The sequence below is a fragment of the Brienomyrus brachyistius genome, chromosome 20 (assembly GCF_023856365.1).
Source record: "Brienomyrus brachyistius isolate T26 chromosome 20, BBRACH_0.4, whole genome shotgun sequence".
Taxonomy (NCBI): Eukaryota; Metazoa; Chordata; class Actinopteri; order Osteoglossiformes; family Mormyridae; genus Brienomyrus; species Brienomyrus brachyistius.
This window is the reverse complement of record NC_064552.1, coordinates 2,584,866-2,601,285: the sequence shown is the minus strand read 5'-3', so window position 1 is coordinate 2,601,285 and position 16,420 is coordinate 2,584,866. Positions and strand designations below refer to the sequence as shown.

At 46.5% G+C, this 16,420-nt stretch overlaps 1 protein-coding gene and 1 pseudogene across 2 annotated transcripts; one reads left to right on the top strand and one right to left on the bottom strand.

Annotated features, from left to right (window-relative positions):
- Nucleotides 1-35: 35 nt before the first annotated feature.
- Nucleotides 36-10,819, top strand: LOC125715330 (sideroflexin-1-like). 2 transcript variants are annotated; one of them, XM_048986670.1, is made up of 11 exons: nucleotides 36-297; nucleotides 2,618-2,800; nucleotides 3,612-3,782; nucleotides 3,891-3,989; nucleotides 4,743-4,818; nucleotides 5,214-5,299; nucleotides 5,541-5,668; nucleotides 6,177-6,226; nucleotides 6,388-6,437; nucleotides 6,710-6,757; nucleotides 7,481-10,819. In XM_048986670.1, exons 2-11 carry the CDS (start codon nucleotides 2,637-2,639, stop codon nucleotides 7,575-7,577), a joined length of 969 nt encoding a protein of 322 aa, XP_048842627.1. In that variant the 5' UTR covers nucleotides 36-297; nucleotides 2,618-2,636; the 3' UTR covers nucleotides 7,578-10,819. The 2 variants fall into 2 exon arrangements, with proteins under 2 accessions (XP_048842627.1, XP_048842626.1); XM_048986669.1 differs by having other exon boundaries at nucleotides 39-297; nucleotides 2,615-2,800.
- A 262-nt stretch (nucleotides 10,820-11,081) lies between these two features.
- On the bottom strand, nucleotides 11,082-15,854 carry LOC125715331 (peroxiredoxin-like 2A; annotated as a pseudogene).
- Nucleotides 15,855-16,420: the final 566 nt, after the last annotated feature.

Here is a 16,420-nt window from a genome sequence, read left to right as displayed (position 1 = left end):
TTTATTTAAGAACTTTGTACTGGCATATTCTATCGCACTTAACTTAAGCAATTAGCTAAATACCGGGCAGCCGAGGGCGGTGGCGAATGCCGTGCCTGCCGTCGGGGTGTCGTCGCCGGGCGGCACCGCCTTCCCCCCGGGCGCTTCATTACCGCCTGTCAGACGACAGCTCGCCTGCTTCGGTCGTCATCCGTCGTTGTCTTTGCTGGGCATTTGGCGGCTTTCGAGCACCGTGGAGGCACAGGGACCTGCTTAGGGATTCGCAGCCTCTGACACCGTACACCCTCATAAACAAAGGTAGGTCCTCTGCTTAGCCATTTATGTTAGTCTAACCCAGCCTAACTAACCCCACGGGTCAGACAGAACGGCTCGGGCGACAACACCGCCCTTTTCTTCTGCTAATACACAGTTTCTTAACTTAAGTACTTCTTTCCAAAACGACGAGACAGCAGTTTGTTCTGTCCAAAAGAGCTCTTTGAAAGCGACCTTTCTGTATGTATTATTCTTACTGTTGTTAGCCATCTTAACTTATCTGTGTAAAAGCTAAAAATATTTTCTTCCCCATTTTCACCGGAAAAGTTGCCTACTACACGTCAAAATTCCACTATTCTGGGCACTGTAGCCTTTTATGTGATAAAACCTGGTCGATCGACTGGGTTCCGAACATCCCCTACATTTAACTACTCATTTTTATAACATTAGCTTCCTATAAGTAGCGTCCAGTCCGACTTTACTGTGGTATATTAATCATGTCACTACGCTAGTTAATTTATTACTAGCCAATTCAATGTTTTTACACGTGCAGGCAGCAGATAACGAGAAGTTTCACTTTCTGTTACTTCAGAAAAAACCACCGTCTGGCAAACAGAAACCAACTGTGGGAAAAATGTTTAATGACGGCTGCGCAAATATTTTAATAAAAAATCTAGATAATTGTCATTATGGTGAAAACATGGGAAACCTTGTAACTTGCTTGGTCCGCTTTAGTAGCCGCTGAACTAGGCCTGTACTTTTTTATAGATAGAGTTCACCTTGCAGACTAAGTAGCTTGTTTTACATATCGACTAAAATAATGATAATGCTTAAACTAGGGAACGTTATAGTAGCTTTCAGATCAGGTTTTATTCCTGCCGAATGCCAAATTGCGCTGGTTCTGCATGGCGTTCAAGGTAATTCGTCGTTTATAATAATAATAATAATTATTATTATTCTTATTAACACTCACTGACTATCGCTCTAAAAAGGACGTTAAACTATTTTGTTCGCGCGCGTGAGCGCGCACACACACCGCGCGCACCGCATTCCTGGGTGATTCTGCAGTTGCATTTTTACGGTCAGTGCCCGTGACGTCTCGAGCCAGTGCTGGGTATTTTGATCCAGTTTCCGGGTGATCTGACTGGTTCTGTACGTCCGCCCCTTCCTTTTGTGAAAATGGTTTGCATATGGCACAAATCGTGTAGGGCAGTTATGAAATGGTTTTTAAATCCAGGATATCAAACGGTCCTCACTAAGAGCTTTATCTTTTTCCTCCATTTTAATTTCTCTGATCCTCCAAGCATCCTGCATTTCAGCTTATAAACACAAAATTGATCCCACAGCGCACACTGATTCACACTCAGCAAGTATACTTAAATAACAAAAAAGCTGTTATTCCGAGGTGGTAGATATAGGGCCCCATGAAGTCAGGGTCCCCGAAAGCCTTCCCTTTCTGCCCAATTCTGGCCGGCGCTCCCTGGGTAATTCTGTGGGCTCCTGCGTAAAGCTTCCTCAGTGAAACACCCAGTCGTGGGTATGCAGAGGGTGAACAGCTATTGTACGCTTTGACATCCTGCCAAACCTGAATCGCTGCGATTTATTGCAATAGTGGAAGAGAACATAAAATACCGACAGAGCCGCCGATACTTTGCTGAGTGTTTAATGAATGCATTTTATCTCGTTTTGTACTGGCTGACCGATCGTTTCGTGCCATGAAGACAAATGACTTGCATCATCGCCACAGCGCTCAGGTGCCTAGGGTCGCCTTCCCGTGACACGGCTCTCGCCGGGGGGTGAAGCATGTGACTGGAGCCAGGCAGGCACCGAGAGATGCCGGTTTAATGTTACACTCACTAATGCTACATGGCTCTGGCTAAGCAGGTCACTCAGGGTATAATCAGGGACCGCAAGTGCCCTCTCAATTAAATAAAGAAACACAGATCACCATTTCGCTTCCCCATCGCGGTTTGGCCAAAAGATTTTGGGAGTTATGCGAAAGCCGGAGACCACACGTGAAAGTTAACAGACGAGAAACAGAAAGTAACATATAAATGCAGAAAATATACGTACAATGCTGGTTTGGAGCATGTCAAACATACGCGCGGCAGCCTTTCGTCTGATATCTCACGGTGATCTTTCTATCTCACGTTTCTTGTATCTTTTTTCCTTGCTTGCCAAGGGGAGCAAACATTTTTCCAGATCGATAGGGTCTGTACCCCTAACCCCCACGATGTGTGCAAATGCGTGATTTGCGTGGCGATAAATGCCACCACTGCCAAAAATAGCCTGAACTGTAGGAATGTCTGTCACATTTTTCAGTGGTTTTTTTCAAAGGGTCACCAATGCTTGCTGTCCCCAGCAGGGGGAGCTCATCTGCAAGGATGTCAGGAGGGCTATCACCCAGCATCAATATTGCCGAGCCGCGATGGGACCAGGGCACCTTTGCGGGCCGTGCCAAGCACTTCTTCATGGTCACTGACCCCAGGAACGTCCTTATGTCCAACCAGACCCTGGAGGATGCGCGTGTCATCGTGGAGGACTACAGGTGAGTTTAGGGTCAGACAATGAGTTGTCATATGGACAACAGCAGACCTCCAGTAATACAGAAGTGCTGATGTTTGGGTAGAAAAGTGGGCATGTTCTGCATCGTCTGGCTTTCCCCTTGGACAGTTTCTTTGGTGACTTTCAGGGCATTTCTGCAAGCTGAATCACCTTCCTGTTTTTTTTTCCAGCCATTTTAATCCAGTGCAGGGGTGGGCAATCTTATCCACAAAGGGCCGGTGTGTATGCAGGTTTTAGGGGTGATCCTTAGGTTGTTCAAACCCAGGTGTGAGGACCTTCAGCCAATCATTCCTCTAATTAGTAATCTAATTAGGGAGCTGCAGTGAAATCCTGCATAAATAGTGGCTCTTTCTGGATAAAATCGCCCACCCCTGATAACATAAGAACATAAGAAATTTATAGACGAGAGGAGGCCATTCGGCCCATCAAGCTTGTTTAGGGAGAATTCATCTAATAGCTCAGAGTTACTAAAATCTTATCTAGCTCTGATTTAAAGGAACCCAGGGGTTCAGCTGGCGCTACACTAGCAGGAAACTTTTTCCATACTTAACTACATGCTGTGTAAAGAAGTGTTTCCTCAGGTTCGTTTTAAAATGTTCTCCCGCCAATTTAAAGGTTATCTAGTATTTAAACTAATATTAAAATAGCCATTTGGCTGCACCGTATCCAGACCTGATCAAGCGCCTTCATCAGCTGTAAGCGGCATGAGTGCATGAGCGACCTGTTGGCTGGTCTGTTTGGACGTAGCAGCAGTTCCCTAAGCAGTGAGCCCTCTGCTGTTTGTGTGGCACCAGAAAGGGGATTGTAAAGCCGGGGCTGTCGGAGGACGAGCTCTGGAGGGCCAAGTACATCTACGACTCCGCCTTCCACCCGGACACGGGCGAGAAGATGGTGCTGATCGGACGGATGTCGGCACAGGTGCCTATGAACATGACCATCACCGGCTGCATGCTAACCTTCTACAGGTAAGGGATCGAGATTCTCAGCATTGTCACAGGTACGTGTGACTGACCAGAGCCTCATGCGGCTTAGAGGAGATCTCCTCATCTAAATCTCCCCCCTCCATCCTGCAGGACCACCCCAGCTGTGATTTTCTGGCAGTGGGTCAACCAGTCCTTCAATGCGGTGGTGAACTACACCAACCGCAGCGGGGACGCACCCATCACCGTGAAGTAGGTGGCCGCCCTGCATGCTGGCAGTTTGGCCTTATCTTAGCTGGTGCTGTCGGCTTGTGGATGTTCCTTTGCAGGATGTGGCCATTAATTTACTCCACTGACACGCTTCCAATCTCTTTCTGTAAATTAAAATGCATGTGGTACAAAAATACTCAATAACTTCGAGTCTCACATCTCTAGTGTCGCTGGTCTAAACCCAGCCCTGTATCCCTGCAGAGCTTTCATGGTCTTCCTGCATATTCAGGTGGTCAATCTCTTGTGGAAACTGCAGCATGTGTCCTGGACCAGGACTGGGGTATTTTACCTGGGCTGACGGGTCCAGGACAGTTATTGTGCGTTTATGCCTTATACCCGTGAAACTCATTGAAACTGGTGCTGCATGCCGCCTATACATGCTGCGCCCATCTCTCCAGCTCCTGCGTCTCTGGTTGCTTTGAAGTCACTGTCCTTGGCTGGTGATGGAGGCTGACGGAAAATGATTGTGTGTGTGTGTGTGTGTGTGTGTGTGTGTGGCTTATGTAAAACCTGTCATTTTTCCCACAAGGTGAAACGTTTTGAAAATCTGTGACTGCAATGAAAAAAATAAATATGCCAAAAGTCTTGTATTGGTTTCTTATGATTAAGGTTAGGGCTGGGTGGGGGGTTAAGGTTGTTGTTGGGATTAGGGTAGTGGCCATAGAAATGAATGGAGAGTCCCCACAAAGATATAGCTACCTAATCTGTGTGTGTTCCTGTGCGTTTGCGTTGCAGCCAGCTGGGTGTTGCCTACGTCTGTGCCACCTCTGGCGCCGTGGTCACTGCTCTGAGCCTCAAGTCTCTCGCCAAGGTAACGGCACGGCTCTCCGGAAGCCCCACATCACAGAGGACCCAGACGGCATTATGGGTCTGCGGCTGAGGTTAAGCCCTTGGGACAGTAATCCTGCTTACAAGCCTTGTTAGCTGTTAAAGTCTCAGGAGGGGCTGTGCTCCCCAGACAAGACATTTAACTTAAATTACTCAGATAAAACATCCAGCTGGATGAACAGCCCAAATCGATTCATTTAGATGAAACCAGCCCCTGAGTAAATAAGTGCTCATATAGATAATAACACTGGGAAACGGGCGAGGCGGGAGATCTATGGATTCTCCTTTAGTAACATTTTCCCTTTGTGACTTAGTCTGCCCACCGTAATGAATGAAAGACTTGTGTGTGTGTGTGTGTGTTTTCTGTGTCCTTCCCAGAGCCTTCCGCCCATAATGGCTCGCTTCATTCCCTTTGCTGCGGTGGCCGCCGCCAACTGCATCAACATCCCGTTCATGAGACAGAGGTGAGGACCTGGAATGTAGCACCTAAGCGTATCAGTCTTCGACAGATGGATGCCATCTGCTGGACTGGCTGAAAGGGGAAGGGCAGGGAGGGGGGCAGGGTAGGGCATTTGAAGCGTTGATAGAAGGTCGCCCTCTGCTGGACTGGAGGTCATTGCACAGATATATCACCTCAGTCTGGATTAAAGATGTTTTCCAGAAGACTTTTACAACAATTGTGTATGCCCCCCCACACTCTCACAGAGAACTAAAATATGGGATCCCTGTGATGGATGAGGATGGTCACCGACTTGGACAGTCCACCCAGGCAGCCAGACAGGCCATTGTCCAGGTTGTGGTGTCCCGGATCGGCATGGCCATGCCAGCCATGGGTGAGACATGGGCCCCTACATGATGTGCTGACATTTAGCTTCATTGTCCACCTGAAATGCAACACAACTGCCTCTAGGTCCACAGAAACACAGGTTAGGTGATTCAGGTCCGGAGAGTAAAATTCCAGACCGGGATTTTGTTTAAACCAACCAGTTAAGTACACTGTGACTCTTTATGTTCAACTGGTTGGTTGAAACAAAAACTTGGTCTGGACTTTTATTCTCTGGATCTGAATTACCCATCTCTGTCTAAATTTCACTGGGAGGACAGGAATGACTTGCGATCAGCAGCTAAAAGCCACTGTATATATTGTAGCAGATAAGATGCTATGAATTACCTTCTTTGGTTTGTATAATTTAATAAATAGGCAGAAACCTTAATATTTGAATGTGTTTTGGGTACTCTTGTTATGGCTACTAGCAGTGGTGGCTGTTTGACGGACAGTAGCGTCAGCCAGTGAGAGTCACCAGTTGTCCCACTAATCGCTGTCCCTTTATCCCATTTAAGCAATCCCTCCAATCATCATGAACGTGCTGGAAAGGAAGGCCTTCATGAAGGTACGCCCGGTTCCGTCACCAGTGTTCTGGAACATACCAAGAACCTGGCGACCCCTTCCTTAGCAGTGTACTGGTGAAAGAGTGTCTGCCAGTGAGCCGGTGTCACTGCGTTCCGAGAGTAACGCTCCTTCAGCACTGCTCTCCTTGTTTGTTGCTTGCAGCGGTATCCCATGCTCAACGCACCCGTTCAGGTCGGGCTGGTCGGGCTCTGGTAAGCAAACGCCACAGTGGCACTTCCTTCTCCTCTAAGAGCTTTATGTCTCTCAGCTGGTCCTGTATCACCTTCAGCCTTCCTCTCCTCCTCTGACTTTCTCTCTGACTCTCCTGTAGTGACTGATTGTAGCCAGCAGGGGGTCCCCAAGCCTCACGGGCCCCTGGTAAACATGTGATTTCAGTGCTATTAAACACGGTCGCTGCTAACCCATTTTGCTCCCTTGTGTCTTTCTCGCTAGATGTACACTGATCCCTGTTTTTCTCCTCCAGCCTGGTGTTTGCCACCCCTCTGTGCTGCGCCCTGTTTCCACAGAAAAGGTAAGTCTCACCGGCTGTAAACACTATATTCTGCTGCCGACTATGAAGGTATGTATAGGTCATTGCACAGACGTCCTGCCCTGTCTCAGGGCCAGATATTACTTCATGCGAAAGCGGGAGCCCCGCAGTGCCGGACCGTCCTCATTCCTGTTTGTACTCGCATTGCCAATGTGCCAGGCAGCGGCGCACTTTGACGTCACGCCTGGGATGGCGCTGTAGGACAAAGTTGCTCTTTATTGTTACATTTTTCACGTGTAGAATGAATGTTTATGAGAATGAAAAATTTTTTTAGCTAAAACTAAAATGTACTTACAGTACGCTGAGCAGGGTTATTCTCGTTAACAGAAACACTTCCATAAACTGAAATTAAGATACAAAAATAAAACATTCAACTAAATGACAACAAGAAATAGCTCCTAAAATCAACTTCAATAAAATAAACATCAAATACTTCCTGTTACCATTTTTAAATACCATTTGGATAAAGTAACGATTTGGCCCTCTTGTGCAATGCACTTGAACCATAGAAACGGCCAACAATACTACATCGCAATACTTTATAGATGCAGGATTTACCTCTGCCCCGAAATATTTTCAAGTGTTGCACAGCACTCCTACTGAAGTAAAGTCCAGCCTTCAGGCAGTTGGGGTGGGGTGGGGGGGGTGGAGGGGGGGTGCACGTCCCATTGACCCGCCTGTCCTACCTGTCCTCCACACCTACAGCTCGATGAAAGTGAGCAGCCTGGAGCCAGACTTGCAGGACAGCATTCGGAACAGCAGCCCCCACACCCATACGGTTTATTTCAACAAGGGCCTGTAGGGGGCGCTGCTCCTACAGGGCAGGACCTGAGAGAGGGTTAGTAAGAAGGGTGCAGGGGTTCTGTATGGGAAATGTGGTGTTGTATTAGAGTATGTGGGGCAACTGACTGCCAGACGTGTCCTGCCACTGGGTGGAGCAGAGCTGCAGTGAAGAAAACGCAGGAGAGATGAGAAAGAGAAACTGCATTCCTACGCTTGTGACCCTTTGTTGTAAGGTCCAGTGTTGCTTTGAAGCTTAAAGCCATCCTTTGTTTGGACTGATATCATCCAGGGGTGAAAAGGAGCAGAGCGTGTAATTCAAAGCCATAACCGGCATGAGGTCATCCCAAAGTGGTGTATTCCCTGCCTTACCTTTTTACTGAACACTTAACTGCACCAGCACTTATGCATCGGGTGTCTCGATGGAGACAGTGGAGACAGTGCTGCTTATGGACTATGCTGTATGACATGTCAGACAGGGAGAATATGAGGGATGTTTGAGTTAATGCTAATTCTTATGATGCTAATGCTAATTCTTATGATGCTAATGCTCATTCTTATGATGCTGATGCTAATTATTTCGATGCTAATGCTAATTATTTCGATGCTAATGCTAATTATTTTGATGCTAATGCTAATTATTACGACATTAATGCTAATTCTCACGATTGTTAATGCGAATTCTTGCTTTCTGGGTGCTTTCTGCCTTACGCTTCTGCGACATAGAGTCATAGTCAGCACCCATCCAATCCTCATACACTGCTGATGTTTTCAGTAAATGCACCCCCAGGAAATCTGAACTATGGTATAAACATTTCCTTCACCTGGGACTCACTAGCTATTAGCATTCCCTCCACAACCCCCCCGGTCCCACCCCGCCACTCCCCTTCCAGGCCTCATGCCCCCTTGTCAATCTCAAGGCAAAGAAACGTGTCAAACACACAGACCAGCCATGAGTGGTTTGTATTTACGTAGCTCCACAAAGACCACACACCTCTGTGTACTAACAGATCAGCCAGGTCGTTTAAACAATGTTACACACGCTCACTTGTTTTAACATTGTTTGGTTGTCCTTTCAGAAGGTTTTATGTCATTTTCAAGATGAAGTGAATTAGAACAAATGTGCTTTGTGACGGGAGTCCTTTCGGTGTTGGTGCTCTGACTCGGTGGAAAGACTCAAGCCAGGCTTAAAACCTGCAGCACTCGCTTAATAAGCTGGTCCATCATTTAATCAAGTATTTGTGGAACTGAGTTCGATGAGGTTATTGTTGGCCACACTTAGTACCGTGATGTGTTCAGTTTAGTGTATATCATTGTGTCTGTTTACAAAAACCAACGTTTAATCTAAATATACCAAACAGCAGGTTTGTTTTTCTATCACATATACCTTCTATAAATTATTCTACAGTACTGTGCAATACCCTCCAAACAAAGTGATGTATCAAAGCAGTGAGTGTATGTTTTTCCAAAAAAAAAAAAAAAATATATATATATAATTGAACATATAGAATGTAAATGAACAGCAACACAATAAAAAAATGACAAGAATTTTTTCCACTCTCCGGACAGTTACTGATATCTTTTTGGAGCAGTATCTGAACACCGCTTTGGTTCCCAAACCTGCCCTCAGGGGCACCTCAGCCAGTCCGTGTATCTGTCCATTTTCACCAGCAGCGCACATCATTACCTTTTAATTATGTAATTAGCTTCATGAGGTGTGCGTTCACCGCGCATGTTGCGGTTGGGTTTGTTTGGGTGGTAACTACGGATGCTGCAGTGACCTGAGGGGAGGATCAGCTGACTGGCGTTGAGAGACGAGCGTCATTTAAGCGCAGCTTCCCTCGAGCTGCCAGCTCACACACCTGTCACCTGCTTCCCACTGTCCCAGTTTCTTCCTTCTTCATAAATTAAGGACGGTACGGTGGCTCAGTGGATAGTGCTGTTACCTCACTAATCCAAGGCAATGGGTCAGCTCTCTGCCCACACGTGGCCAGGTCTCTCACCCTAGGTTAGGTTCCAGTCCCATTTCCGCTGTGTGCCTGCGGAGTTTGCATGTCCGCTCTGTGTCATGTGGGTTTCCTTCTTATGGACCAGTCACCTGTCTAGGGTGTACCCCAGCCTTATGATCTGTGCAGTATGGGATGGGTTCTAAGCCCACAAGAACAGAACAGATGTCTAAAAATGAAACCTTGCGGCCTGAGCCGTTACTCTCCTCCTCACCATGATGTCACGATTGTGGTTATGAGGCTTCCTGGGAGCCCGCAGGTTTGCTTACCACGCTTTGCGTCGAGGACATATTGAGGTGCACAGATCTTGGTTAGATCCGGAATTTGGCTTATTAAAAAGCTGAGGCCCTGCAGTGTCGGGACAGAGATGGACCAGCACAGTGACAGACGCGGTACCTTCAGTAGACTCCTGTCCACACACAGAGCAGAGATGGGTTTCTAACCTCCAACCCCAGAGGTGTGAGGGAGCTGTGCTACACACATCCTGCCCGCATCATAGAGGATTCCCCCCCTCAGTCTGAACACCTGCAGGCCTCTTAATTGCTCAGTGCATGATTGTGTGTGGGCCATGTGACAGGCTGGCATCCTATTCTGTACTGCCTGGAACAGGCCCCCCGTGCCCCTGTCGTAAAATGGAAACAACACTCCCACCCTGAAAATGTGATATTAATTAAGTGGAGGTAGACCATAAAGAGCTAGACTGTCTCCAGAATATGTCATGTGAGCCAGAACTTTTCTTCACATTGAAAGCAAAGGAAGCATTTAGATTAATGTATGTTTATTTTCTGAAACTATTGAAATTTCTTTGACATCTTTGCATGTTTGGCTTACAGAGTAATGCTTCTCCTTTGCTCCGAGCTGTTAGCTCCGCTATTGTGTTATAAAGAACAACGGCATGCGAACGTAACAGATGGTGGTTAGTCCTCACATCCTGTTTATCTGGTGCACCTGATTTCTCAGATGAAAATCCGGGGGGTGGAGAATGATTGAGATGTTACCTCTACCATCTTAAAAACTTGAAATACCAACAATTTCTTAAAAAAAAAAACCTGTTCGCTATTTTTAATTGGCCCGAAAAGCAAATTAAACATGCCCTATGGCTCTAAGATAACAGGCTGAAGAGGTTCTAGCCCCCCTTGCCCAGAGCCCTCAAGGGCCCAAGTATGGAGAATCCTACCAGGAAGGAGATGTCGCTCTGAGATGACAATCAGCTTCATGTCCCACATCACTGATTCATTCAAATAAAAGCCTCACTTTCCTTCCTCCTCTCAATGACATTTTTGCTGCTGCAGTTCAGGAGCGAGTGGTTGCCGTGTGATGAATGTAGGACCAGTATGACAGGCTTAACTGAACACTAACAACCTCCACAGAAGAAAAACGCCTACTGAGTTTAGGGGTGCTTTCCTGGAAAATAGCACGCGAGCGTAACTTACTCGGAGGCGGTTTTGGAGGGTATTTCTGCGGGTGCTTGGTGACCAGAAATGGAAACCATGGCCATGGTGCAAGAAAACGGGTGTGTGTGTGGTTGAATACTTTATTCTTGACCAGGGAACAGGCACTTTCAAGTCCAGGCTGAGTGTTGGCGGACAAGGCCGTGAGGAAATGCATCACATCAGGTCTGCTTCCCTCCAAAGCAGAGTTTAGACACAGACCATCATAAAACACACGGACACGCCATCACATCGGCATGGTTACCGGATAGGACCTGGCCTGGGTGGAGAGGGGGAGGCAGTAATCAAGGGACGGAGAGAAAAACCATGAGACTGCAAAGCAGGCAGCGGAGATGGTCAAAGAGTCTGATCTGCAGCTGCCTTCATCTCCCACATGGCTGGTGAGTCACTCGCCAAGGAGATCAGAGCTCCCTGTGTAGAAGGTCAGCAGAAGATGTACCGTGCTGTGAAACCAGCCCATGCTGTACCCAACTTTCTGCGAAAATGTACACAGTGAACAAAGACAGGGAAAAGCGAGAGGCTGCCAGGGACACACACTGCATAAAATCTCCAGCAGTATCACAACCAAGTAAAACGAAAACTAATCAAAAACTACACCATGTAACTAACTAAATCCAAAGAGATTTGATGATTTCGCTTGATTAGACGGCAATATGCAGTCCCCAATTTTCTACTTCAGCTGGATTTTCTTTGCTGCCTCCAACACCGATGACACGTTGACCTTGTCCCCAAATTCCTTCTCCCGATGCTCCAACAATATCCCCTGGAATGACAGGCGTGTCCGTGTTTAGAATCGACACTCATCAAACCACTCGCACCAAAACTGACTCCATGGCAGTTAATTTACCTGCTGCGCAGGTCCAATCACAAAGACCCCTCCCAAAATAAACCCCTCCCCCTTAATGTTGCCATGGTAACCCTTCTTCCAGACTCGGAGGAGGTTCTGCCAAACACCCAGACGAACTAGGCCAAGACCACCCATCCTTCGATTCTGGGGACCGTAGAAACATTTCTGAAACACAAATGAAAAAATGTGACAAATAATCATGACTGAACAAGAGAACGTGCTTTCATGAAGAACTTCAATACCCACGATGCTCCTCCTCACCTTCTCATCCAGGAAGATCTCCCCAGCAAAGAAACTTCTAAAATCCTGGACCTCTCTGCCAATGTTCTCCTTCACCACGGCATACAGAGGAACCCTGAGCTTTTCCAGCTCGGGCTTGAGAGAGGACAGCTCAGAGGCCTCCTGTAGGGGGACGGTACACCATCACACTCCAGAGCCAGCCGATCACCCCCCTATCCCCGGAATCCACATACCGAACCCCATAAACACAATTAGAAGCTTCAGCAGATCCGTTAATTCCTACCAAGTGCAATATCGACACGCAAGGGACAGAAGCAGCAAATCATGCGGCCGCATCAGGATGCATGCAGCACACAGGCAGTTATTGTTTGGCTGAGATGCCGAGATGCCTGATCTAAGTGTTTTTCTGAACGTGGTGTGATTTGGTGAAAGGTCTAGCATTCTAGAAACAGCCGCCACCCCGGCACCGGCAATCAGCGCAGCATCTAGGGTTTGCAAAGAAGGGTGTGATGAACGAATTTGCACGTCAATATGTTATTAAAAATTGAACATAGTTTAACGGAGGAGTCAGTGGAGAAATCAAAGTTACTAGGAAGGCGACAAGTGAAAAAATGTGTGTGTATGTATGTGTGTGTGTGCGGGGCAGCCTCCCATACCTCTCTGCACAGAGATCATCCGGGCCGGCGCACCGCCATGACAACGGCCCCTGACTCCTCCCACAGGGACTTGGCCTTCAGGACCTTCTCATCTGTGGGGGGGAGGGGGGGGTGTACAGTCAGGTCACGATTGGGCAACCAACAACACACCAAAACCACAAATTGTGCAAGACTGTGTCCTCCCTTGGACCCTGAACAGGTTTGGCGACTTTGGTGCCAAATCTGTCACCCCGGTGTAGCCCCCCCCAAAACCCTCCCCAAATGCTGGATCAGAAATGTCAGTTTTTGCTAACCCAGCTCCCACACCCATATACCCCATTCCTTCCTCCCCGCATCACCCGGCTGTCCTGCCAGCAGGGGGGGGGGGCACATCACTTAGCCTGTGCGTCATCGGGACCTTTGACAGAATTCTGGACCTGAAGCTCCACCATAAATCCCACCACATGTCTCCTAAAGCCGGGGTGGGCGGCAGGTCCGTCACCTCCTCCGATCTCTCTCAGCTCCGCGTCCTGCAGGTAGGTCAGCCTGGCCTGCTCAGGTTTGGGCAGCAGGACGTCCGTGTTGGCCAGGAAGATCGCCACCAAGGCTGCACCCACCATGCCCACAACCAGGGTCCAAATGGCCATGACCAAGAGCTCCCCCTCCAGGAAGGAGGAGAGCACTGCAGCAGGAACACCAAGGGCACAGCATTAATGCAGGGCAGACGGAGATTCATCACGCCTGCCATTCTGACAGGCTCTTGTACTGCAGATGAGCGCAAGCATGGTCTCGCTGCAATCATTCTGCTTCTGTGGTTTGCCTGAAGACTCTTACCAGCACTATCAGTGGGGGGGGGGGGGGGGTAGTAATCCTTTCCCTTGCCAATAAAATTACAGAGCTACATATAGCAACTCAAGGGGTCCTATAAGTCATGAATAGACTCTCCGACAGTAAAAGGGAGTCTCTGACAGCGGCTGCGAGCAGAAGACAATGTCCTCCCGCCCGTCTCTGTTATCTCCTCCTTACTTTTGTGATAAAGTTCATGAAATATGCAGCCAGTGTTACTGAAATATCTGATGACATGACCTTTCTGCAGCATTGCTGTGTCTCTTCCTTTGGGAGTTTTGCAATGCTTGTTCTTCATTGACCTGATGGTCAAGCCTTAGACTAACAATAACAACCTTGGTTAAATGCCTCTATGTTTAGTTGCACTGATAAGTGAGTTTGGCTCAGGGTGCACAATACATCTCAGGCAATATTCTAAGAGTCTGTGGGAGTTTAACACTCTTAATTAAACTCCCAGAAATTCTGACCTTACATTCCTTCACTTTGTGCTGATATCTCCAGTTTAACTTCAGAAGAAAACCCATACGATTCATGCTCAGTCCCTCATTCTAAAAAAAAATTCTATATTCTGCAAAGACTTACCAGACTGCAACCCACCCAAGAAGAGAGTCAGACTCGCACTGAAAACTGCCCTTATCAATTTATAGACTCAGCTAAGGGATTTTGCAAATCCAGAGAGATGAACTTGATTCAATGGCAATATGCAGCACCCCCCCAAGAGGATCAGCTACAGATCAATGCTCCACATGAAAAGGTTAAATCAATCCATCCATCCATCCATCCATCCTCCAAATCCACTTGTATTATTCAGGGTCGCGGATAAAATGAACAAGACAGCATTTTACGCAATAGAGAGTAACACTGAAAAAACACAGAATCCTACGATATAACACTTTAAAATAGCATATTAATTTCTCAAAACATTCTAACTACAAACATAACTACAAATATGGTTTAAAAACTATACGCATTTGATTCTGAAACGTTGTCCTCCAGACAAATAAAAATACTGATATTTCGTATAAGAAAATTCATACATCAAACAGCAAAAAATAGCACATTTAAAGACGGACTGATGATTGCATGACAACAGCAGATAAACTGACTTGTTGCGATTCTGATTCTGCCTCCGTCTCAGCAGCACTCACTGCTCGCCGGCGCCGGACTGTCTGTCACAGCGCAACTGCGGCAGCGCGCTCCCCATGCCTTTTAGGGACTGCCCCTCTGTTTAATATTAATGCACAGGCAGCCAATGGGACGCCCGTCACCGTGGCGCGGCTTTTTAAATCTCATTGGGCTTCGGAGATATATGCAAGGATGGAAGGAATCAAAATTAAATTCATTAAATAAATGCAACAAGGCATAAAGAATGCATTTTTTCGGGTATATTTTTAAATTATTGCACACTTCCGGCCGGGTTCAGGCAGTAGATTACTGTATTCGTGTTACGTGTTAGGTATCTTCGTCATTTATGCCGCACAAACACTCACCCAAGCACTGATTAGAGCGGCGGAATGTGCCGGAAAATCAAACACCGTTCCTAAATGCACGTATCAGTCTGTCTGCGGTGAAAGGCTTCTCACTTTCTGCAAACCCGTAAACTCCCCGCTCCCCCCTGCGCGCAACCACACACATTTTAAATAGGTCAGCGCATATAAACCATATAAAGGAAAGATTGACCTGTGGAACTAACGGTGCCGCATTTACGTAAAAGTGGTAAAGTGGAGAGGAATACGCTATTATAATACATGTTATTTAAGTTTGAACAATGCAACAACAGGAGTCCCTAACAATGTGCCTGTAATCATTCAACTCTTCTGCAGTTAAATCAGAATACAACTATAATAAAAACAACTATTTCAATATTTAATCACATTCTTGGAGTAACTGAAGCTGTTAAATATGATTGCAATCGGTATCTTCTGCAGCCCATGGGAAGACCCGCATAGCTCAAGCTTTGAAAGTTAAAGCCCCGCGTCTCCGCAGGTTAAATTCCAATCAACTGCTACAATCATAGAAATACACTGAGAAGCAAAACCAAACACATCTGTCTTTATTTATAGTTAATGTTCCAGTTGTAGTAGTACGCTAAATAGTCACATTCAATCATAAACCGAATTGTAATACTTACAAATTCCTCCGTCGCGACCCGGCAGGTTTTTCAGGATAAGACAGGATAAGGGCTGGTTTTTACTTCACGCGATAGCAGGCGCGATGCTGCCTGTTATTACGCGCAGTTCGACGCTAGGCCAGGGGTGGCGCTGTACAGCAAAGCCTCTCATTAAAGTTACATTTATCACGTGTGGAATGGATATTATGAGATAAAATAGCTTAAACTAAACATAAAATGTTACTTAAACTAATCGTTTATTATGTACTTTCAGTACGCTAAGCAAGGTTATTCTCGTTAACAAAAGCATTTTCCATAAACTGAAATAAATTGAGATACAAAAATAAAATAAAAGTTACTTAACGACAACTATTAATATTACTTTCGAAATATTTATGATGTCAGGATGCTATAAAAATAAATAACAATTGTACTAAAACAAACCGTACTGACCGTACTTTGAATACGCAAGGCAGGGTTAACAAAAAAAATGAAATAAGATACCAAAATAAAAAGTGCAAGCCATATATTACCGGTTTAAATACTATATGGCTAAAGCGATTTATCTTTGACAGAAACAGCCAACCACACTACGTCGCCACACATTCTCCTTGACCCCTCGTGGCCCCCCTTGTGTTTGTTAATACATCCCTTTCTCTCGAAGCTGCTCCATGGATTGTCCCTCTCTTTCCGTCCCTTTGCCATGCCCTGCCGTAGCACCCACGGTTTT